At 48.5% G+C, this 22,682-nt stretch overlaps 1 protein-coding gene across 2 annotated transcripts in view; it reads right to left on the bottom strand.

Annotated features, from left to right (window-relative positions):
* Window positions 1-22,682, bottom strand: part of mdn1 (midasin AAA ATPase 1) — an 83,880-nt gene that overhangs the window by 9,733 nt on the left and 51,465 nt on the right. For both annotated transcript variants that reach the window (XM_038289210.1, XM_038289209.1), the window contains 37 exons: window positions 22,518-22,634; window positions 22,227-22,435; window positions 22,004-22,152; window positions 21,520-21,719; window positions 21,187-21,410; window positions 20,994-21,107; window positions 20,057-20,186; window positions 19,873-19,979; window positions 16,404-16,537; window positions 15,994-16,160; window positions 15,790-15,910; window positions 15,497-15,710; window positions 14,349-14,589; window positions 14,139-14,262; window positions 11,148-11,312; window positions 10,853-11,067; window positions 10,389-10,776; window positions 10,122-10,234; window positions 8,474-9,146; window positions 8,243-8,404; window positions 7,631-7,916; window positions 7,323-7,558; window positions 7,156-7,251; window positions 6,989-7,083; window positions 6,795-6,919; window positions 6,565-6,717; window positions 6,379-6,488; window positions 6,229-6,302; window positions 5,973-6,153; window positions 5,764-5,902; window positions 4,061-4,207; window positions 3,856-3,982; window positions 3,674-3,779; window positions 3,472-3,587; window positions 846-1,235; window positions 528-757; window positions 289-426 (listed from right to left, as the gene is read on the bottom strand). In XM_038289210.1, the coding sequence (XP_038145138.1) occupies window positions 289-426; window positions 528-757; window positions 846-1,235; window positions 3,472-3,587; window positions 3,674-3,779; window positions 3,856-3,982; window positions 4,061-4,207; window positions 5,764-5,902; window positions 5,973-6,153; window positions 6,229-6,302; window positions 6,379-6,488; window positions 6,565-6,717; window positions 6,795-6,919; window positions 6,989-7,083; window positions 7,156-7,251; window positions 7,323-7,558; window positions 7,631-7,916; window positions 8,243-8,404; window positions 8,474-9,146; window positions 10,122-10,234; window positions 10,389-10,776; window positions 10,853-11,067; window positions 11,148-11,312; window positions 14,139-14,262; window positions 14,349-14,589; window positions 15,497-15,710; window positions 15,790-15,910; window positions 15,994-16,160; window positions 16,404-16,537; window positions 19,873-19,979; window positions 20,057-20,186; window positions 20,994-21,107; window positions 21,187-21,410; window positions 21,520-21,719; window positions 22,004-22,152; window positions 22,227-22,435; window positions 22,518-22,634 (6,716 nt within the window). The remainder of the gene's footprint in view (window positions 1-288; window positions 427-527; window positions 758-845; window positions 1,236-3,471; window positions 3,588-3,673; window positions 3,780-3,855; window positions 3,983-4,060; window positions 4,208-5,763; window positions 5,903-5,972; window positions 6,154-6,228; window positions 6,303-6,378; window positions 6,489-6,564; window positions 6,718-6,794; window positions 6,920-6,988; window positions 7,084-7,155; window positions 7,252-7,322; window positions 7,559-7,630; window positions 7,917-8,242; window positions 8,405-8,473; window positions 9,147-10,121; window positions 10,235-10,388; window positions 10,777-10,852; window positions 11,068-11,147; window positions 11,313-14,138; window positions 14,263-14,348; window positions 14,590-15,496; window positions 15,711-15,789; window positions 15,911-15,993; window positions 16,161-16,403; window positions 16,538-19,872; window positions 19,980-20,056; window positions 20,187-20,993; window positions 21,108-21,186; window positions 21,411-21,519; window positions 21,720-22,003; window positions 22,153-22,226; window positions 22,436-22,517; window positions 22,635-22,682) is intronic.

Genomic DNA, 22,682 nt, shown 5'->3' with positions numbered 1-22,682 from the left:
GGTGAACTGGAAAGTGCCTTGAGATGACATGATGTGAATTGGTGCTATAGAAATAAACTGAATTGAAAACCTGGCATCCCAGTTTACAGGATCTCAGGCTCCTCAGCAACCTGTCAAGCTGCTGAGATCCTGCTCTGCTCAATATTGTCAGATCTGATCAGAAAAAGTGCCAAATATTTGGTTCATAGCAGGACAGAACAGGGACTCTCCGGGTGCTCGTAGAGAGCATGCGGGGTGTACATTTGGCAGCCCTGAAAGCCCTGCAGACATCGATCACTTCATGGCTACCTGTCTTTGGATCTCTGGGTTTCTCTGCTTCCTGCTCCTTCTCTCTTCTCTTCACCACTCTTTGGACGGCGCACAGAACCGCGTTGATGTTTGCCTCCAGCTCAGCAGAGAAGTCTGTAGAGAACGCGGACGGCTGATCTGCAGAGGAAACAGGACCAGAGGTTTTTGAGTCTAGCGGTTATCTAATTCAGCTAATGCTTCATGAAGAACTAAACCAGGAGCAGGCTGGTGAGGACGACCTGTGGGCTCTGGCTCTCCCAGGGACAGCAGCTGGCTCTTCCAGGTGCTGAACTCTGTAACGCATGTCTCCACCTGTCCTCGGACATACTGCAGGCTCTGCGTAACGGCTGGCTGGCTGTTTGCCCCGCCCACTTTGATGACGGGAGAGAAGAGGTGCTCCATGCTGGAGATCTGAGCGGCTACAGTTCCCAGCTGTTCCATGGCAGAACAGCAGGAGGCAAAACTGCTCCTGTAGAGAAAACATCCAGGGTGAAACATCCATCTTTAAGTTCTGTTGGACAGCAGCAGGAGCTGTGAGGATGATGATGATGATTTACCATGTGCAGAGAACCCTCTCCTTCTGCTGTGCTACAGAGCCCAGCTGCTCCCTCAGACTCTGAGCATCCTTCAGCATCGCAACCACTCGCTGGTGGAGCTGGCACCAACTGGGGTCCCCCCTCCTCAACAGGCAGCCGGGGGGCTGCTGCTGAGCAGCCAGAGGGGACGGGCACATCGGGGTCTGCTGCCCGCTGCCGCCCTGCTCCTTCTGCTGGGCGTCTTCAGGACAGCACTGCAGCAGCCATGACAGCTGCTGCAGCAGAGCGGCACACTGGGCCGCCAGCGCCTGGCCTCTCTGGATCCAGCCCTGCAGAGGCTTCTGGGGGGGGAGGGGGCAGCCCGCCGTCTGGAGGTGGGCTCTGACATCCTGGACGTTGGCTGTTAGCTTCCTGGAGGAGGCAAGGAGACAAAGAAACCATGAGGAAAGCAGCCATAGTACAGGTTTAACGGCGTCATCGACCCGTTTAACGGGTCTAAAAGGACTGGAACTAAACAGAAGCTGCCGTCTCCACGGGATTATCATCCTCGTCTTCATCATTAGGCCCTCTATAGTCACAGCAGCGCTCCATCCTCCGAACATCGACCCAAACCGGCTCAGCCCGGTTGCAGGTTGTTGATGTTTTAGCACTTTATATGAAGATGTCCAAAAAAGTGAAAAAACAATCCACTTTGTTTCCAACTTTAAAGACGTTTCTCTTCCATCCAGGAAGCTTTTTCAATTCAAAATGTCAGAAATAGCGTTGAGTTCCAGGTTTTATAGGGTGAACCAACAAAATCTTTTTTTAGTTTAGAAAACATGGAAATAGAAACGGATGAACGGGTCCCCCCCTTTGGAATGGGGGTCGCTTCTTTGTTAGCCTGCATTACCTGTATATGTCTCTGAAACAGCTTCAATCTCGGTAACAAAGTCCCGTGGATGGTTTGTGAACTTTTTTAGAATAACTATGACCTGGATGACAGAGTCTTCACCGGCATATTGCACTGTTGGAGTAAAGGGCTGGTTATGGCAGAGAGCTTGTTGCAGATATTTTTGATTTATGCCCAGTATTGAAGCATGGTCTGCGCTATGTTATTCCACGCCACAACGCCAGAGGGCCAATCAGGAACTAGCTGTAGGTCTAGATACTGCTGAGGGGTGAGGAAGTGGAGGCAAGTTTGTGCGACAACGGAGGGACATGAGGGCCAAAAAGAGCGGGGATCCAGGTGGAAAAAGGGTTCCAGCGTTCTCGCCCACCTCGCTCCTCTTTTCTGGTTTAGTTTGTTTCAGAGACATGGACACGTATGGGGCATCGCATGCTAACAAAGAAGCCAAATGACCTCCATTCCAAAGGGGTGGACCTTATTGTCCGTTTCAATTTGCAAGCTTTCTAAACAAAAATAAGGCTTTGCTGGGCTGCTGTATAAAGCAGATGGTCATGGATTAGCGGACCAGGGACCGGATCCAGACACACCTGATTTAAAACATTTATGAATTAACACATGTTCAACGACAGTGTCTAACTTCACATGCGCCACTTCTCCTGTTAATACGGTAAAGCCCTCCAGAGCGTCCGGCTCCAGGCTGCACGTGATCCAGATTATCCAATGTTCTGCTGTCAGTCTGGGTTGCTGCTGCTGCTACTTTTAGACACAGCAGGCAAACCTGTGGCAAGCCGGGCGATGGGAAAGAAGGAGAAGATGATGAGAAAAAGAGAGCAGAGAAAGTGTGGACTGCTGGAAGAACTGTGGTGAACTGGTGAAAGAAAAGTGAAATGGCGTGCTCAAAGATGACCCTGCACATTTAGAAGATGTTTGGCTCAACCTGCTGCTGTGAAGCAGGATTCTCCACCATGAACAGAATCAACAATAAATCTGGATCCAGGCTCAGAATGAGCTCCTTGATATGTGCTTGAGAATGGCTTAGTCTCCATTCAAACCCAGGTTTAAAGCCTTGCAGGGCAGCCTAAAGCCCACTGCCAACATTAAGACAGAAAAAAGAATAACAAACGCTGAGTTCAGGTGTTTATAAAATATGGGAATCAGGAAATTGTCTATAAACCAAACTGAACGATTGTTGTTCTCTGCTTAAAAAACACTTTATGGAAAAACTTTCTATTTTTTTATATTTTTTATTTGATAATTCAATTTATAACATGGATGCATAAAATATGAAATTCTGTTTAAAGTAACAGATTATAATTAAAAATGTCTCCAGACCTTTACTGGTTGATGATTTTCTTTATTCAGACCCCGCTGGTTTTTAATTGGTGACCCCTGGTATCAAACCTGGAACTCAACACTATTTCTGTCATTTTGAATTGAAAACGCTTCCTGAATGGAAGAGAAACGTCTTCAAACTTGGAAACAAGGTCCAGTGGTTTGTTTTCTAACTTTTTGGAATGTCTCTGACCTGGAAGACTGAGAATCTTCTCCACCATATGATGTTGTCCTTCTTTCAGAACCAATACTTCCTTTCTATTTTAGGTTTAAATCAAATAAAAGCTTTAAACAATGTAATGTGTAAAATATTTTTTTTGTCACTTATGTGGTTTCTCCTCAGAACAATAGTCTCTAAAGATTCCTTTCTCTCACTAAAGAGAAATGAACAGCTGCTGCTGCTCTAACCAGGTCAAAGGTCAAACTTACCTGAGGCAGAGCCAGTGTTCGGTCAGCTGGGCCAGCCGGTGCCTCTGTCTGAGAAGCACCTTGAACAGGTGCGAGGAAAAGCCTCTGCAGCGCTCTATGTTCCCAACCCCCAGCTCCTGTAACCATGGAGACGAAGGAAGCAGAGAGAGGCATGAGTTCCCAGCTGGGCCTCTGAGGCCCTGCCTTTTGTAGGGGGGCTCACCTTGGTGGCGTGCTGCAGAGCGGTCTGCAGCGCCGTCCTCCTGGCCCACGAACGGTAGAAGTACTTCTGACATCCTTCCCATGCTGCCATTAGCTCCGCCAACAACCTGGACGTCCGTTGATGACATAAATCAGCGTGGTGGAGCAGAAGACGGCGTACGGTTGGGAATAAACTCTGCTTACGTGCGCTCGGTCTCCCCCGGGTCCGTCACAGCAGAGAGCGCCGTGGTCATCTCCAGCGGCTGCATGCAGAGGGTGGTTTCTGGGTCTGCCGTTCTGCTCCATGTCACGCCTTTCCGGTACGACAGACCTGCCCGGGAAAAGAAGCAGCTAAAAACACAGACTCGCCATGACTGACCAGGCTGACGTCAGGGAGGAGGAAACCAACCTAATTCAGAGAGCATCTTAAAAAGGTCAGACAGCGCTCTCTGCTTCTGCTGCAGGATGTGTTTGACCTCCGTCTTCTGCTTCTCCTTCGCCGCCGCCGCGTCCACGCTGAGGCTCTGCAGCTCGCGCAGGTTGCTGATGATCTCACCTGGGAAGGAAAACCAGCCAATCAATTAGAACAAAGTCCAAATGATCTCAGGGAGAAAAAAGGTGCAGATTTCTGAGCTTAAATCATTTTCACTCTGCTTCCTGACGGTTCCTGGCAGAAAACTGATCATTAAAATGTTAAACCAAGCAGCAGTTCATCAGACCTGAAACATTTAAAATTTACATGAATTCATGTTGGAAAATAAAGCATTTTCCCTTGATTTAAGCAGGAAAGATCATTTAAAACTAGAATAGGATCATAACTGCAGTAACTGTATTATCTCATTCTAATGGCAGAAACACTTTATTTACTGATCTGCTGAAATTAGTGGATAAAACTCCTCCTCTAAGAAATGTTGACTCATTTTTAGATCATTTTTGTAGCTGATAGATGCCAATAAAACACCATGGTTATCAAAGAGAACTTACAACAGCAGTAAAATAAACATTTAAATAATGAAGTGAACCAAGACGACTGAAATTAAATAAAGTAGGAGGCAAAGAGGGGAAACTATCAAATATAGGATATGTAGAAGAGAGAAAACACCATAAACACCATCAGGTGCAGATTTAGGAAATGTGGGGCCCTGGGCAAAGACAGGCAGGGACCCTCTGAATTAAGAAGACGGCACATAAACAGCCCCATTCTACAGATAGAGAAATGTTAATAGAATAGACATCCAATATCTGTTCTAGGTTGTGTCCCTCTCTTCTTGTCCCTTTTCTTCTTGTTTTCCTCTCTATGTTTTGTATTCAGCTGACTTTTCATGCTGTCTCTAAAGGAATGAAAGATTTTTTCCAAGCACTAAGCTCACTTAGCTGATTGCTCCTTCCTGTGTTTCCAAAAAGGCCAAAGTAAATAACCCAGTCCTTCTTTTCACTGTAGACAAGCCATGATCTGCTTATCTGTTCTCCATTTTTCATTTGGATGAAATAATAGCTGCATGAATCATGACAGCAGACAAGATAGAGGAGAGCAGGAGGCGGGGTTACCAATCTACTCGCTCTGGAGAGCAGAGTTCGCTGCTTTTAGATGTTGTCTCCAAAGTCTCCAGTAGCAGAAAAAAGTGGCTAGATTTGGCGCTAGGAGCTTTTTAGAAATCAGAGTTCTAGAGGGGCCTGAAAAGTGGCTAAATATAGCGACTAAAGCGCTAAGTTGGCAACACTGCTCTTTGCATGGTTTGTTTTCAAATGGTTTGCTGCTGTCTGTTTGGACCTCTCTGAACATGTGCAGCAAATGGACTGATCCAATATGGTGGACACTGAAGGGGGGGCTGAGACACACTTGATATTATCACCGTTCTGATGGCATTTTAGTGAAAGGATTTTTATTAAAAACATAATGTGCACAAATATGGAACGGTTGTATCAACCATACACGTAAACCCCCCAGGAGGTTGGGGCCCTAGGCAGCTACCTAGTATTGCCTAATATTTAATCCCTCCCCTGAACACCATCAAACTCCAAACGCAGCCTGAAGATCAGGTAGAAATCTCCTTAAAGTTGCATCAAGCAGTTAAAGCTGATGCTGAATTTCTCCAGCAGCAGGAGTCTTACTGGTAAACTGGTCCAGATCTTCAGCCAGTTCAGGTACGGAGTCCTTCTTCAGCAGCTGGATGCACATCTTCTTCATTTTGCGGAACAAAACGGGCAGCCGGCTCTGCAGGGATCCAGCTCCGTCCTCCAGCTCCTGGTCCTACAGAACACAGACAGTCAGAGCTGCGTCCATCTGAAACCGCAGGCTGTCTGCAGTCTGGGACTCGTACCTGCAGCTCTCTGCCCTGGCCGGGCACGGCCGCCTTCAGCGCGCGATGGACCCGATGGACGGCGCCCTCCTCTGGGCCAGTGGCCACGCCCTCTTCTTCCACGCTGCCTACTTCCACCAGTGCAGCCAGACTGGGTTTACTCAGAGCCTCCTCAAACTTCTTCACAAACTTGAAGAGGGTGCTGAAAGGGAGCGGGAAGCGTTGTTCAGCTGAGGCGCCTACAGTCGGTCCTAAAGGGGGCTAAAATTCAACGTACCGCTGGGTCTTCTCCACCGACTGCTTGATGGACCAGTAGCTGACATCGTTCCACTTGGAAATCTTGACAAAGTCCTGAGAACAAAGGTGGAGCTGATGAGTGGGAGTTCAGGAAGTAAGAAGCAGCAGCAGAGGGAGGACTGCGTCCTACTTTGAGCTCCTTCTCTATCGGCTGCCGGAGCTGAAGCATCTTTCCCTGGACGGACTCGGAGAACTGGCTGTAGTATCTGTGCAGGTTCCACAGGAGCCTGGACAGAGAGCCTGGAAGGCGGAGCAGAGCAGGCGGTTAGTTAATGAGGCGCTCAGAGCTCAGGGTGGGTGGGGGCTGATGGCTGACCTTGTCCTGGCAGGTCTGGGACCAGCAGGAGGTGGCAGTGGAAGCTGAGCAGCATCCTCAGACGGGTGTGGAAGTCGCCCAGGGTGGAGCTCTCCATGAAGGCTTCCAGGGTGGAGGAGATGGAGGACAGGGAGAGGCTCTCTGCCTGCTCTCCTGCGGAGGACAGAGAAGAGCATGTCACAGTCTGCTTTGAAGCGAGGACGCTGTGTGAGGAGGCAGAGCTGGTCTACCTGAGGGCGCCTGGGTCCTCTGCTCCTCCAGGTATCGCTCCACCAGCTGGTAGAGGGAGAACCAGTGCTTGGTGGATTTCTCCGTGTGTCTCTTCAGCGCGTTGTCCAGGCTGCTGGACCAGCACCTGAAACCCAGCAGAGAGAAGGTTAGAGCAGCTCAGGAGCAGGAAGCAGCCGACCTGCTTTACTCGTACTTCAGCTCCAGTTTACGCCACTGGATGATGAGCTGGATGACTGGTTCCAGTTCCTTCCGCAGAGACGCCGCGCGGCTGGCGTTGTTCTCCCAGTCCTGAATGGATGACAGTGAGCAGAGTCAGGAACCGGCTGCGTGGGGGGAGGGGCGTTCAGAGAAATGACAGACCTGGGCTTTGGCGAGCAGGATCTCCAGCCCGTTCAGGAACTTGGCCAGCGGGCAGGCCAGGCTGAAGGACGTGATCCTCTCCATCACCACCACCAGCTGCAAACACATCAGGACTGGTTTCAAGGAGCAGAGGGAGAACAGATCCCCGAGCTGAGAGGAGCACTGACCTGGAGCAGAGCGGGGTGCTCGGGCCACTCCTCCAGCCGCCGTCTCACCGCCTCACTCAGCTGCTCCAGAACCGGCAGGCAGAGGCCGGCTTCGCCCACGTTAGGCTGCTGATAGAAGTCATACGGTCCCTCTGGGGAGGCGGCCAGCTCAGAACCCCCGGAGCCCCTCACCGTGTTCTGGAGGAGGGTGGAGAGCAACAGGCCGCAGCCCGTCAGCTGGAGATCCAGCTCTGAGTCTAAACGGGAGAAACAAGCTGATGAATCTGAGAGAAACAGGCTTCATGGCTTCACATCCAGACGTCTGTTACCCATCAGCTGGTAGCAGTGGGACATCAGAGGAGAGGCGATCTGATGGGAGGAGATCAGGGCCTTGATGTGTCCTTTGCTGTGATTGGCCGGCGGTGCGCTCCGGTACCAAAGCGAGCGGGCGTAACCCAGACACATGCTCTGATGCACCTGGACCACCGCGTTCATGGCGTGTGCAGACAAGGAGCCCGGCTCGGCGGCCCCCGGATCGGCCCCGTCCTCCTCCGCCTCCGGCTCCGAGTCGCCCGGGCCTTCCAGACTGGGCTGGGTCAATATATCTGCAAAGTCCTGAATCAGAACCGGAGATAAACATCTCAGCATGAGGATGGAGATCCATCTGGTTACCATGGTAATAGCAACCTGAAGTTAATCAGCTTCTAATCAGTGAAAGGATTTTGGATCGAGACGATTCATTCAATGAGTCAATTATTTGGTGATGAAAGCAAATAGTTGGTCTGTGGGATCGGACACTAAATCGGATTCTGTGTTCTGGCCTTAATTTATCCAAACTGTTTGGATCTTTTCTGTGTTATCACCGCAGGAAAACTGAGAAGAGCTCAGAAAAAAAACAACATTTGCTATATCATGAATAAGGCTACTATTAATGCTTCTACCTTGTTGAACTGAGGAAACTGGCGCCTGAAGTCCTTCTCCTCCTGCTCGTCCTCCGTCAGGCCCGACCCGTGCAGACGGCTGCGGCTGCGGTACAGAGACGCCTCCATCTGCTCCTGCTCTCGCTTCCTCCTCTCCTGGTTGTCCCACTCGTTCACCACAGCCTGAGGAGCAGAAGGCAGACGCTCAGCGGCGGTTTGACAAACAGAAGCTGGACGGAGGCGGAACCAGACCTGGCAGATGTGTCTGAAGAGACAGCAGGCGTCGTGGCTCAGCTCCCCTGTGGACAGGGAGTCACACTGCAGGTAGAGCAGAGCATTCAGCAGCAGAGCGGAGGGCTGGGGGATCACAGCGTCGGCGTCTTCTTTGGGCAGGAGCTTCACGAGGCTCTGCAGAACGTCCATGCACGCCGTGGAGCAGAGAAACTCTGCCCGGGCCAGGTCTGACGGGAGGCCAGGGGACACGGAGGGGAAGGACAGTAAGCAGGACACCACCTTGGACAGACCCGGGACAGGAGTCAGAGAGGCGGCCACCTGAGAGGCCACCAGCCTCATGCCGTGCTGCAGCTGTAGAAGGCCGGTCCTCAGGGGCCCCACCAGGTCGGGGAACAGAGGGTAGTCCTCCATCAGCTTCTGGCAGAAGCGCTGCTGGGAGCTCTGCCACACAGCCTCCTCCTTCAGCAGAGCCTGGATGGCTGAGCGGGACCTGAAGGCTGAAGGCTCCCTGAGGGCCTTCAGCAGCTGAGACAGCAGCTCCTCTACGGCCGACAGGTGGCCCACGCTGCTGAGGTAATGCTGCAGGTCCTGGAAGAGCCGGCCGTACTGAGGCTCCTGAGGGCGGAAAGCCTGCTTCCTGGAGAGCTCCGCTATCTGCTCCCTCAGCTGCTGCATGCGGATCCACAGATACCTGCAGACATCAGCCACACGTCCCCCTCATCAGTTCTATTCAGTTTATTTCTATATATCCAATTCACAACACTTGTCATCTCAAGGCACTTTACAGTTCACCAGATCATCCAGTCAGAATGATTCAAAGTTTTCTAAGGAAAACCAGTTGATTGCATCGACTCATTGACTCTTCAGCAATCCCTCACACTAAGCATGCTTCTAGCAACAGTGGAGAGGAAAAACTCCCTTTGAACAGGAAGAAACCTCCAGCAGAACCAGGCTCAGTGTGAGCGGCCATCTGCTGAGGCCCACTGGGGTTCAAGGAGACAGAAGCAGACATAGAAAAAGAAGCATAGATACAAAAGGCAACTGTAAAAGGCGGCCCCGTCCAGGAAACACACAGCCAGGCAGACGAGCTCCGAGCCAGCTCCCATGTCAGAGGATGAAGAGAGCACATCCAGTTAGTCACAGTCAGAGAAACAGGACCGCACTGGAAAACAAGCAGAGCTATAACATCTATAAACAAAGGTGTTGATGGCAGCAGCGCAGCTGATATTTCTCTCCAGGATGGAGTCACAGCCAAACAGGAACAGACCAGATGAAGCTACTATGAGAAAAAGCAGAGAGAGCAGAACGTTAGAGATTGAACTAACAGATTCTGCAGAGTGGAAGAATAGAGATAGAATGAAGCAGGATGATGAAAAAGGGGTCCCCATGTCCTCCAGCAGTCTAAGCCTATAGCAGCATAACTATAGAGATAGCTCAGGATAACCTGAGCCACTCTAACTAGAAGCTTTATCAAAAAGGAAAGTTTTAGTCTGGTAGTTGGTTCCACAGGAGAGGAGCCTGATAACCAAATGATCAACCAGCCTGGATCTCGCTCTGCTATTAACATGCAGGCTTTTTAACCAATGCATCCTGAACGTTTTCCCAGCATGCATTGTGGTTCAGCGGCCTGTTATAGCCCCTCCCTCCTGGCAGTGGATGTCCTGACCTGATTCGAGGATGCTGGAAGCCATCAGTGGTGCTGCTTTCTCTCAGCTCCTCTCCGGTCTTCAGCTCAGAGGACAAGCTGCGAGTTTTCCACTCATCCTGCAGCAGAACCAGCTGGAACAGAGCAAAAGAAAATAGATCGACTTTCTCATTATCTCTGTTTTTAGTTGCAGTCTGAACCAGTTTCCATCAGAGCAGCTGACCATCCTCTCAGGACGCCTTCATCTGATCTTCTACCACATCAGAACGAATCAAAGGTGCTTTTTACCTCCTGCTGAGCGTAGTTCAGTTTGTAGGCCCTCTTCACTGCTGGATCAAAGATGCTCTGCGGTGTCCACACTCGGACCTGCAGGAGGCCCATGTGGACCCAGAACGCCCCGCTGTGGGCCGGCACGCCTCCACCTTGGACCCTGCCCTGGACAAACTGCTGGAGGCAGGCCATGCAGGCTCCCATCAGGCCGTCAGGCAGCAGGTTTGGAGGCAGGAAGTTCCTCAGGACCGTCTGGATCTCCTGGGAGGCGATGAGAGGGTATGGGTGCTCCACTAGGCTCTCACAGCTCTCCATGTAGCCCTCCTGCATGTTGGGAGGCAGCAGGTCTGCCATGCTCTGAAGCTGCCGGCGCAGGACGGCCCCCTGCAGCCGGAGGTCTGTAGCCCTGAGGAGACACGGGTGCCATGGGGTCAGAGGAGGGGACATCTGAGGGGACAACGAGGAGTCTGGAGGAGGGGTACCTGAAAGGAGCTGCAGCAGGGAAGGCCATGTTGTCCCACAGCACGGAGGAGACCACCTCCAGCTGCTGGAGCCGCTCCTTCCACTCCCCGAGGCAGACATGAGACGAGGCCAGCAGGGCCCCGGCCCCCGGCTCCATTCCACCGCTGCTCCCACTGCTGCTCAGCATTCCCAGAATGCAATGGGACCACACCGCTGTACCCAGCACAGCTGGGCCCTGAAGGCAACATCACCAACATTTTAACAACCAGATGGAAAATCCATTTTCTAGGCAGAAAGTTGAAAAACAGGCAGAACCGTGATTCCTGCTGCAGGACGCCGCTTCAGGCCCGGCTCGGTCTCTGGATGCACGGGGTCCCATCTGAGCCAGCGGTCAGGGTCAGAGGTCACGCTGCAGGTCCAAAGGGCAGCCAGGGCCTCGGAGAGCAGCTCACACCACACCAGGGGCAGCTTCTCCAGCAGCTGCAGACATGTTGGACACATTCAGGCTGCGTTCGTACTGCAGGCCTTGATGCTCAATTCCCATTTTAATGTGAAATCCGACTGTTTTTAAACGGTCCTTCACATTTACAAATATATGCGACATGTATATGATCTCCTGTGTGAACTGCATTCATACAAGTTGAGTTTCCCACATGCGTAACAGAGGACGAGATGACGGCATAAGCGAGCTCGCTCTGTGTTTACGGAAGAAAACATGGATGGTCGTGCTGGATTAGGGCTGCAACTAACAATCATTTTGCAAATCGATTATCCATCCATCCATTTTCCATCACTCTTATCCCTGCTGGGGTAGCGAGGGGTGCTGGTGCCTATCTCCATCTGTCTCTGGGTGAGAGGCAGGGTCCACCCTGGACAGGTCTACAGTCCATTACAGAGCAACACAGAGACACACAACCACTCACACCTAAGGAGAATTTAGAGAAGCCAATTAACCTAACAGTCATGTTTTTGGACTGTGGGAGGAAGCTGGAGTACCCAGAGAGAACCCACGCATGCTCAGGGAGAACATGCAGACTCCATGCAGAAAGACCCCGGGCCGAGAATCGTACCCAGAACCTTCTTCCTGCTGCGCCACTGAGCAGCAAATCGATTAATCTCTTGATTATCTCTTAATTGATTAATATTTGGATAGCCAAAGCTTCTTTAAACAAGATTTCTTAACTAAATTAAATCAGGTGAAACTAAGACTTTTCTACTTGAGGAGTTCTGGATAGAGCAGATTGACCAACATTTGTTTTTTATATCTTAAATGCAAAATGTTTTTTCAATATTTTTTATTTTTACAATCTAATTATAGATTATAATTATAATTCCTGCCCTAAGTGGGTCACTAAGTGGGTCACCCTGTCGGCTAAATAATCGAAAATAAATCTCCGCATCATCGTCCGGCATGGTTGATGACCTTTATCCTGTATTAATTCCGTTCAGATCAGATGAATGCCACCAGATCGCATTTAAAAAGATCAGATTTATATCGGATTCAGGACCACAGAGCCAAGTAGCCTGGGTTGCATTGGGAAAAAATCAGATCCGTGTTGTTCAGACTGTCATGAAAAGATCAGATCCAGGTCACATGTGGGCAAAACAATGGGATCTGGGTCACTTCAGGCTGCAGGAAACTCCTCCAAACAAAGAACCTCCTCAGAACGTCCACAGCCAGAACCTGCAGACCGCCTGCTTCTTTCTGTTCAACACGTCCTGAATAAATATGGACTCCACCAGTAAATAGGCCTCCTGACTGAAGGATCACTAACATGTTTAGGTTGGGGGGAGCATCCTGCTGACTCCTGCTGCTGCAGACACTTTGAGTTACAGAGATTCTTCTACTGGATCGGAACAAACTGGGACGTCTTTAATCCTCAATAATCTTCATCTCAAAGTGAAAATCTTTTTCCAAACCAGCAGCTAAAGATCCTTATCTTCTTTTCTACGTCTCTTCTACATATTTAATAGAGCAGAGTAAAATCTGCTCCAGATTATGGATCGTTTCATAAAATCACCCATTTTATAATTTCAGTTTTTGTCTGCAGTATTTATGTTTGCTAGAAACAAACAAAGTTCTTTATTTCCTTAAAGCATCTAACCTTCAAGAGGAACTAACTTAGGAGCAGGAAGGTAAGAAAACAAACCAAAGAATAAGTTGGTTTACATTAAAAAAGATAATTGGTAGATAGTTGGACTCACATGCTCAGATACAATCATCTCATCTATTGTTTACAGTGTTTGGCTAATAGTCAGGGAAAAAATTAATGAACTGAATATAAACCCCTAATCTAAGAAAATATCAACATTAAAATGTCCTTAAAGTAAATTCAATTCTGGGATAAAGAACAAATGTTTTCCTCCAATTTGAAGAGTTTGGTTTCTCAGATGATCCCAGAGAGATTAAAGCTGGGCAGTAATCCAGGGTTGGCTGGTTTTGGGGTTATGGTTTATTAATATTTGCAGATCGTTTCACAAATCATTTCATATCTAAAGCTGCTGTCACACCGTGATTGTTTAGACCAGCGTCTGCCTGAAGTACGATAAATCTGGCAAAAACGCTGGAATACGTTATGAACACGCTGAAACACACTGGCACACGTCAACATATCCCGTCCTATTCCAGCGTCTGCCATCCATGGGCCATCAGTTCCAGGTCAGTTATCTGATGGTTGGTCCAGCTACTGTATAATGGCGTATTGGCAGCGTTTTGGTATAAAGGGGGTTCACAGGAGGAAACCGTCAGTTCTCCTCCAGACTTCATCCCCATCATAGGGTGAGCCAGAAGGTGAGAGATGGATCCTCCCTGTGTTCACGCCCACCACCAACACACTGAATCTGACGACACCAAAAACCTTCTTTATTTATTCTTATTTTTTATTCTTTTTTTGGCGGCCGGTAAACAGCAGCTACGTTAATAGTGACATCAGATAAATGATTTTGCTGCAGGCCGGGCGCATCACTGCCCCCCCTCAGGAACTGGCTTGTGCATCATTCCATGGGCGTTACGATGCCATGCGTTATGCAGAAGTTAGGCTGTCGTTGGACAGAAGTTCTGGACTCATTATGAATACTCTATGTATACGCCCAAAATAGAACAAATCCATACAAAGTTCAGCGTATGACAGCGTTTTAGGAGATTCTGGGACGTCCGGATAAATCAGCAAGGTGTGACAGTAGCCTCACAATTGATGTGTTTGGAGGCTGTTTTACTAGAGTGGAAACACAGCCTCCATGCAGATTAGAGCGACCTTCTAATAACAGAGACAGGGTTTGGTAGGACGTTGTAACATGAATACTGACCCCGTCGCTGCTCAGCAGGAACCACAGACACTGCAGCTGCCCCACATTCATCGGCGTCGACTGAAGGCAGAAGCGAAGATGTCTGGAAAGCTGCCGCCGTAAGCAGACCTCCGCATTGTGGTCGCTAAGGCAACGAGACAAACCACAGCTGTTTCCAACAAAGTCACACTTTGGACATTTGGATCAGCAGAAAGAAAATGGGCAGGTTACCCCGGAGACAGAGCCAGGAGCAGCAGGTCTGTGCAGAGCCGCAGCTGGTTGAGGGCCGACAGTCCCTCCATCAGGGGCCACAGTTGAGTCTTTCCCCTCAGCTGCAGCAGCTCCTCTCTGCTCATCAGGACTCCAGCCTCTGGTTCCTCCCCATCAGACGTGGGTCTGGTCCCAGTGAGTCCTTTGGAGGTCATGTGATACTGCTGCTGCTCCACAATGAGCACCAGCTTCTCCAGTGTCCCTAAAGAGGGCATAAAACAAAAAAATGTTGTTTTATTCCATTTTTCAATCTTAAATGCAAAAATATATCCAATTAGGAATCTACTGGGTTTCATTTTCTTCCAGCTATCTGAAACCAAACACTCGTTGCTGTTTTAGTTTGGAAAGATAACTTTACAGCATCCCCTTCACTCTGAACAGGCAACAGAAGAGAAATGCAGAGGGGTTTCCTGCTGGAAATCATCATAGAGAGGGCACTCTATAGTTATGCTGCAATAGGCTTAGACTGCTGGAGGACATAGGGACCCCTTTTTCATCAATCTGCTCATTCTATCTCTATTCTCCCACTCTGCAGAATCTGTTAGTTCAATCTCTAACGTTCTGCTCTCTCTGCTTTTTCTCATAGCAGCTTTATCTGGTCTGTTCCTGTTTGGCTGTGACTCCATCCTGGAGAGAAATATCAGCTGTGCTGCTGCCATCAACACCTTTGTTTATAGATGTTGGAGCTTGGCCTGTTTTTCAGTGTAGTCCTGTTTCTCTGACTGTGACTAACTGGATGTGCTCTCTTCATCCTCTGACATGGGAGCTGGCTCAGAGCTCGTCTGCCTGGCTGTGTGTTTCCTGGACGGGGCCGCCTTTTACAGCTGCTTTTTGTATCTATGCTTCTTTTTCTATGTCTGCTTCTGTCTCCTTGAACCCCAGTCGGCCTCAGCAGATGGCCGCTCACACTGAGCCTGGTTCTGCTGGAGGTTTCTTCCTGTTCAAAGGGAGTTTTTCCTCTCCACTGTCGCTACAAGCATGCTTAGTGTGAGGGGTTGCTGAAGAGTCAATGAGTCGATGCAATCAACTGGTTTTCCTTAGATAGTTAACGTTCATTGAGGAGTGAAACAATCCAAATACAGGCTGTAAATGTGAAGGAGACGGTTTACCAGACTGCTGTGGATCCAGCTGGTTGTTTGCTGACAGAACCAGACCCGATGCTTCTAGGAGGCTTTCCTTTATATCCAGCCAGAGTCCGGCGCCCTGAAGTTGGATCAGCTCCTGCCTCCAGCTGCTGAAGGAGCCGTCCAGCCGGAGCTCGTTAGCATCCAGAGCTTTACTGAGGAGCCGCAGGCGAGAAGCGCACTCAGCCACCGACTCCAGCTGGAGGAGAGAGAGGATCAACGTGTTCAGCTTCATCCCACCGTCTGCTAATGAGAGTAATTAAGAACGTTTTCCTCACCTTGAATGGCAGAGCTTTCCCCAGAGACCTCTGGATGCCTTTCAGAGCAGCAGCCACAGACACCGGGGTGGATATCATGTTCTGGATGGCTGCAGAGACGGCCTGCAGCTCCTGCTGACCTCTGCATAGAGCAAGCAGAAACACTGGTCAGAGTCTGTAAACTAACACTGATTGTTGAGTAGAGTGGAGAAAAAGAGCGTTTACTCCAAGGTCGAAGCCGTGTCTCCCATCAGCAGCTGAGGAAGGCGGAGGATGAGGTGCTTCTGCACCCACTGCCAGTGCAGAGACAGCACTGCGACGCCCTGAGAGTCGGCAGGAAGCGCCACGCACACGTCCCAGAAACGGTCGCGCCATTGGAGCAGCTGCAGGATCTACAGCAGGACGAAGAGGAAGCCAAGGTCAGATCCACCGGTGATGCTCCAGAGAAAACAGCAGCAGCCTGAGGGACCTGATCTGAACTCAGGAGCGAAGGGGAGATTAAGGCTTCAAGTGGAGCTGATTGAGCCTAAACAGGCTGCTGGCAATAAGGACAATAAACGAACGCCTCGCTTGGCGTTCAGGTCATTTTCTTCTGAGTTTAGGCGAATGATGGCAGAATCATAATAACCTCTGACCTCAAACATGACGTGATCAGAGATGTAGGGCAGTCCACTCTGCACGGCCTGCAGCACGTAGGCGTCCCACAGGTCGAAGAAAAGCCGCAGGTGCATCAACATGGGGTGAGGCAGCTGACTGATGTCTATGGTTCCTGATGGGGAAGAGAACGTCCCCCTTAGATCAGCAGGAATACAAACACATTGGGAACACATGCAGTACACACGCCACGCCACTGGTGGTGCTGTGACACAGGAACACACCGATAAAGTAAAAATGGCTACATGGCTGCAAAGATGTGAATGAGAGAGAGACTTATGATGTCATCATTTCAGAAAAGATGCGACTCAGATGAACAGGAAGAAAGTGAGGTTTGAAAAATAATCCTTCATGGTGGAGGGAATTTGGGTGGAACAACCTAATTAGATATTTTATAACTCCTCATATTACTCATTCATTTCCGGAGCATCAGAAACAATGATGGAGACTGTGTGATCACTCATTAGCCTATAGCTACCACATCTTTTGGACGTGCACATGTTTAATAGCATTCTGAGACAGTTTCTCTAAGCTCATGGATGACTTTAATGCTTATGCTGTTCCTAAGGATCTTTCTGTTGGGTCTGCTATCCATGTAGCTATTCCCAAAAGATGACAGACCTCTTCAAAATTCTGTTCTGAAAAAGGCCATAACAAAAAACTGGCTTAAAGTTGTAAGGAAGCTGCTGTTCCAACCGGTGCAGTTCAGAATTCTCCCGAGTGGTGCCCGACTTTACACCGAGTTAATAAAGTTAATGTGATTGGTTTTTTTCACAAGCAAGTTTCATTGTCAGCTTGTCGGAAGCATCTTGCTAACCAGTTAGCAACTTAGTGCTAGTAGGTTCCCAATGGGAAATTCCGTTGGGACCAAGTAGCACTAAATTGGTGACTTAGAAACGACGCTGTCAAGGAACGCTATGGACAGAGGAAACATGCAAGAGGAGGAGAGTTTAGTGTCGGAGGTCGTGGATGAGTCTCCTCCCTCATACATTTTTTATTTAGAGGAGGAAAGCGGGGATGAAGATGTTGTGGAAGAGGACGCCAGGGCGGCAGAAGCTTGGTTTGGTGTAGAAGGCTTCCAGCCGTACATGTTTGAGCCCTTGCCTCGCAACGCTGCCAGTTCTGTTAGCTCTACGCCTGCTGAAGACACAGACGTCCAACCCCGTGAACACTGGGACGGAACTCAATGGGAAAGGAAAGGATTCTGATTTCAACCTTTGCGTATATTAGCTGCAACATACGAATCAAGATGCTATGACTGAAAGAAAATTGATTGACAGATGACCATTGATATATGATTGGCCTAATTTAGGTGTTCAGGCTGACGTAGAACTAACTGGCCTGCAGAAGATAACAAAAAAAACAGATTTTAAGACAGGATTTTTTTTTAAAATAGAAAATTTCTAACTTTTGGGACAATATGGTTTGATAAAGAGAACATTTATATACATGTTTAAGCCAGAATGATTTGAAATTTGAATATGACTTCCCTACGACTTTAAAAAAGATCCTCCCCAAGCTGAGCAAGTGCTAGAAACTATTAGAGAAATATACTCGATGACTTCCTTTCTATGGAGGACATGTTTTTATACAGCATTGGTCTAAATGGCATGAATACAGTGGGGCAAAAAAGTATTTAGTCAGCCACCAATAGTGCAAGTTCTCCCACTCAAAAAGATGAGAGAGGCCGGTAATTTTCATCATAGATATACCTCAACTATGAGAGACAAAATGAGAAAAAAAAATCCAGAAAATCACATTGTCTGATTTTTAAAGAATTTATTTGCAAAATATGGTGGAAAATAAGTATTTGGTCAGTTACAAACAAGCAAGATTTCTGGCTCTCACAGACCTGTAACTTCTTCTGTAAGAGGCTCCTCTGTCCTCCACTCGTTACCTTCATTAATGGCACCTGTTTGAACCCGTTATCAGTATAAAAGACACCTGTCCACAACCTCAAACAGTCACACTCTAAACTCCACCATGGCCAAAACTAGAGAGCTGTCAAAGGACACCCGAAACGAAATTATAGACCTGCACCAGGCTGGGAAGTCTGAATCTGCAATAGGTAAACAGCTTGGTGTGAAGAAATCAACTGTGGGATCAATTATTAGAAAATGGAAAACATACAAGACCACTGATAATCTTCCTCGATCTGGGGCTCCACGCAAGATCTCACCCTGTGGGGTCAAAATGATCACAAGAACGGTGAGTAAAAATCCCAGAACCACACGGGGGGACCTAGTGAATGACCTGCAGAGAGCTGGGACCAAAGTAACAAAGGCTACCATCAGTAACACACTACGCCGCCAGGGACTCAAATCCTGCAGTGCCAGACGTGTCCCCCTGCTTAAGCCAGTACATGTCAAGGCCCGTCTCAAGTTTGCTTGAGAGCATTTGGATGATCCAAACAATGACTGGGAGAATATCATATGGTCAGATCAAACCAAAATAGAACTTTTTGGTAAAAACTCTACTCGTCGTGTTTGAAGGAGAGAGAATGCTGAGTTGCATCCAAAGAACACCATACCTACAGTGAAAAGCATGGGGGTGGAAACATCATGCTTTGGGACTGTTTTTCTGCTAAGGGACCAGGACGACTGATCCGTGTGAAGGAAAGAATGAATGGGGCAATGTATCGTCACATTTTGAGTGAAAACCTCCTTCCATCAGCAAGGGCATTGAAGATGAAACGTGGCTGGGTCTTTCAGCATGACAATGATCCCAAACACACCGCCCGGGTAACGAAGGAGTGGCTTCGTAAGAAGCATTTCAAGGTCCTGGAGTGGCCTAGCCAGTCTCCAGATCTCAACCCCATAGAAAATCTTTGGAGGGAGTTGAAAGTCCATGTTGCCCAGCGACAGCCCCAGAACATCACTGCTCTAGAGGAGATCTGCATGGAGGAATGGGCCAAAATACCAGCAACAGTGTGTGAAAACCTTGTGAAGACTTACAGAAAACGTTTGATCTCTGTCATTGCCAACAAAGGGTATATAACAAAGTATTGAGATGAACTTTTGTAACTGACCAAATACTTATTTTCCACCATATTTTGTAAATAAATTCTTTAAAAATCAGACAATGTGATTTTTTGGATTTTTTTTTTCTAATTTTGTCTCTCATAGTTGAGGTATATCTATGATGAAAATTATCGGCCTCTCTCATCTTTTTAAGTGGGAGAACTTGCACTATTGGTGGCTGACTAAATACTTTTTTGCCCCACTGTATAAGAAAAGGTTTGAAGTCTCTGTTTAACCCAGTCTGTTGTTTATATTTGTCATGCTACTTTGAACAGAGCCCCATTCTGTTCTATTGTGTTGCTTTGTTTTCAAGAAAAATACAAATAAATCATAAAAAAAACGAAAACAAACAGGTCTTCAGTTCTTTAGATTCAGCTCGTGTGAAACTGAAGCAGTTTACATCTAAAGCTCCTGATCTGGAGGGCGGTACCTTTGCTGAAGGCTGTGGAGATTCTCATAGCAGAACTCTGAGGAGCTGCTTCGATGGTAGAGGAGCAGGTGACGGCTCGCTCCTCCCGCTCCATCATCAGAACAATCCTAACAAACGAAGCAGCTGTTAGTCTCCTCTTTACTCTCGTTAGCTAACATGTGAGCTCTGGGTCAGTCCTCCTTACCTGTTGGCCACTGCATTCAGAGCCTCTAGAAACTCAGTGTATCTCTCCTCATCCTCAAAGTTGCACTGGTTGGTTAAAATGTCCAGGTACTGTTTGTTCCAGCGCATGTCCATCAGGATCCTGTATTCATCTGCAACATCACATTTAATTCAGTTTCTATAGCGCCAATTCAAAACACATGTCATCTCTTGGCAATATACAGTTCCCATTAAACCAGGGAGCCAGCTTTCTATATGTAAAGTTTTTCTTTATCAAAGGGGCTGCGTTGTCTAAGGCAGTACGCAGAGAACTAGCAACCCCATCAAAAAAATCACCAAACTGTGAAGGGGAATAAACGTAACTTTTTCTCTCTGCAGCACTGCTCAGCGACAGAGGAGAGAGAAAGTGAAATAGATTGTTTAAAATTTATAACTGATTGTAAGGAAATACTGTTATTTCTTCACATTCTATGCCGTATGTCAGCACAAGATCCAAAGTATGAAGATGAGAATGCGTGGGACTATTCACATTTTGAACAAAGCCAATAGTGTCTAAGATAGCATTAAAGGCTGCTCTTAAGCTATCGCCTTCAATGTCAGCATGGATGTTAAAATCTCCCACTATGATGACCCTGTCAGTATTTAATACCAAATCAGAAAGGAAATCTGAAAACTCATCTAAAAATTCAGAGTAAGGACCTGGTGGACGATACAAAGTTACAAAAGAGTTGTAATTATTTGCTGACTTTTGAGTAATCAGTGAGTCCGACTGAAAGATTGTTGCTACTCCTCCTCCTCCCCGAGAACTTATCAGGTTGCATTAATACTCCAGCCTTGGACTGCAACACAGTTTTAAATATTTTAAGGCTTTTAAATGGGTTTCTACAGACAGAAATGCTTCCAGGAGAGCAGCTGTGTCAGCCAGCTGGACAGAACAGAGCGAGGAGGAGCCTGTTCACCTTTGCTGTGAGGCTGGAGCAGCTCTGCCAGCGTTCTGCCCTTTACAGCGAGGCTGCTGCTGAACACAGCCTTCAGGGAACGGTTTCCTGCCTCCACCTGGACCAGCGCTGGCTCTGAAAGAGTTCAGATCACACAGCTTTTAAAGATTCTACACCTTCCACTGTTTGCCGTCGTGTAAAGAAGGGAACAAACCAGGGAGATATTTGAAGCTCTTGCTCAGGTGAGAGAGCCAGCTGCTGCGAAGAATCCAATCTCCATGAGAGGCTCTCTCCGTCACCAGCCTGACTGCAGTGGGAAGCAGTCTGAGCGCATCTCCCTCCTCCTGATCCAGCTTTCCTCCAGAGAACACAGAGTCTTCACGGACGCCGCCGCTCTGCATGGCCTGCTGCAGGTCCCTCAGTGTCATTGGAGAATTCCTGAATAAACCCTCAACCGAATTAGACTAAAGTGACTCCTAAGACGTTTATTCTGGTAAAAAAAAAAGGAACAATTCTGCTTTCTCTTTGTTGCATTTTGCGTTTTTACCGTTTTCCCTGCAGGCTGAGGGAGTTAAGGCAGAAGAGGAGGACCTGCCCGTCTCTTAGAACAGACGAGAAGCATGAATCTTCGGTGGATAGAAGAGCTGATGGGAGGCCGTCGGGCCAAACTCCGGCGCACAGCAGCCCATCACCCCAATCCCCCCCATCCTGGATGGCCAAGTGCTCCTCAATCACCTGCTGGGCTCGCTGAAAGAGAAAAGAGCCTTTAAAACAATATTTGTCTTCTCTATCGCTGCCATTCTGCTTTAAAGGAAAAGTCCGGTCATATTCAGAATTCAAACTTCGGAAATTACTTTAAATATGAAATTACTACATAGTGTTCAATGAATGATCATCATTGTTACAATGATTCGCAGCATCTACCCTAAAATATTTCCCTCTATTTTGTTGTTGCACTTCAATAAATGTTGATTTTCCTTAATGCTGCAGGGTCTGATAGGAGGTGATGACCTGAATCAGGGATTAGATACCTTCTGGTTAGCGACGGTGCGCTGACAGAATGAGTAGGCCTCAGCACAGGCGTGCTGCAGGGCGCCGCGCAAATCTGCACCTCTCTGCAGCTGGGAGGACAGCAGGGAGGCGGCGTAGAGGAGGGACGCCACAGAGGAGGCCGGGGAGTCTGGGGAGAGGAGAAAAGAGCGTCTTAGAATCCTCCCCAATAAAAGGAGGTGGATTTCCAGGCGCTGAGCTTACCCCAGATGGCAGAGCGGATGCCTCTGTGGATCTGCATTAGCAGCTCACACACACAGTCCCCGGGAACGCCGGCAGAGTGGAGCAGAGTCTTTAGGTCTAACGAGTCCCAGCACATCCCCTCATGTTCCCCTGGGATGTAGATCTCCACCCCCCTGTTCCTCATTGCTCTGGACAGCTCCCCATGAACCGGGTCCATGGTGAGGCACAGCCTGCAAAGCCAGCAGCAATTAACCCAAAACTCTTAGAAACTGCAAGAACCAGCGGAACCTGTGAACGACCTTCAGTGCTAACCTGAAGTTGGGATGTGGGGTGATCCTGGGGGTCTTCCCGTCGATGACACCGCGTTCATTGATGGCCAGTGATCCGTTGGGCTCCAGCAGAGCATTGAGGCGATCTAAGACGGAGGCACTGAGGAGAGAGAGCACCGTCAGCGCCGTCCCATCATCCCATACAGCA

Source organism: Cyprinodon tularosa, unplaced genomic scaffold, assembly GCF_016077235.1.
Source record: "Cyprinodon tularosa strain WSP-4 unplaced genomic scaffold, ASM1607723v1 ctg266, whole genome shotgun sequence".
Classification (NCBI taxonomy): domain Eukaryota; kingdom Metazoa; phylum Chordata; class Actinopteri; order Cyprinodontiformes; family Cyprinodontidae; genus Cyprinodon; species Cyprinodon tularosa.
Note: the sequence above shows the minus strand (reverse complement) of the source record. Positions and strands in the feature narration are given on the sequence as shown.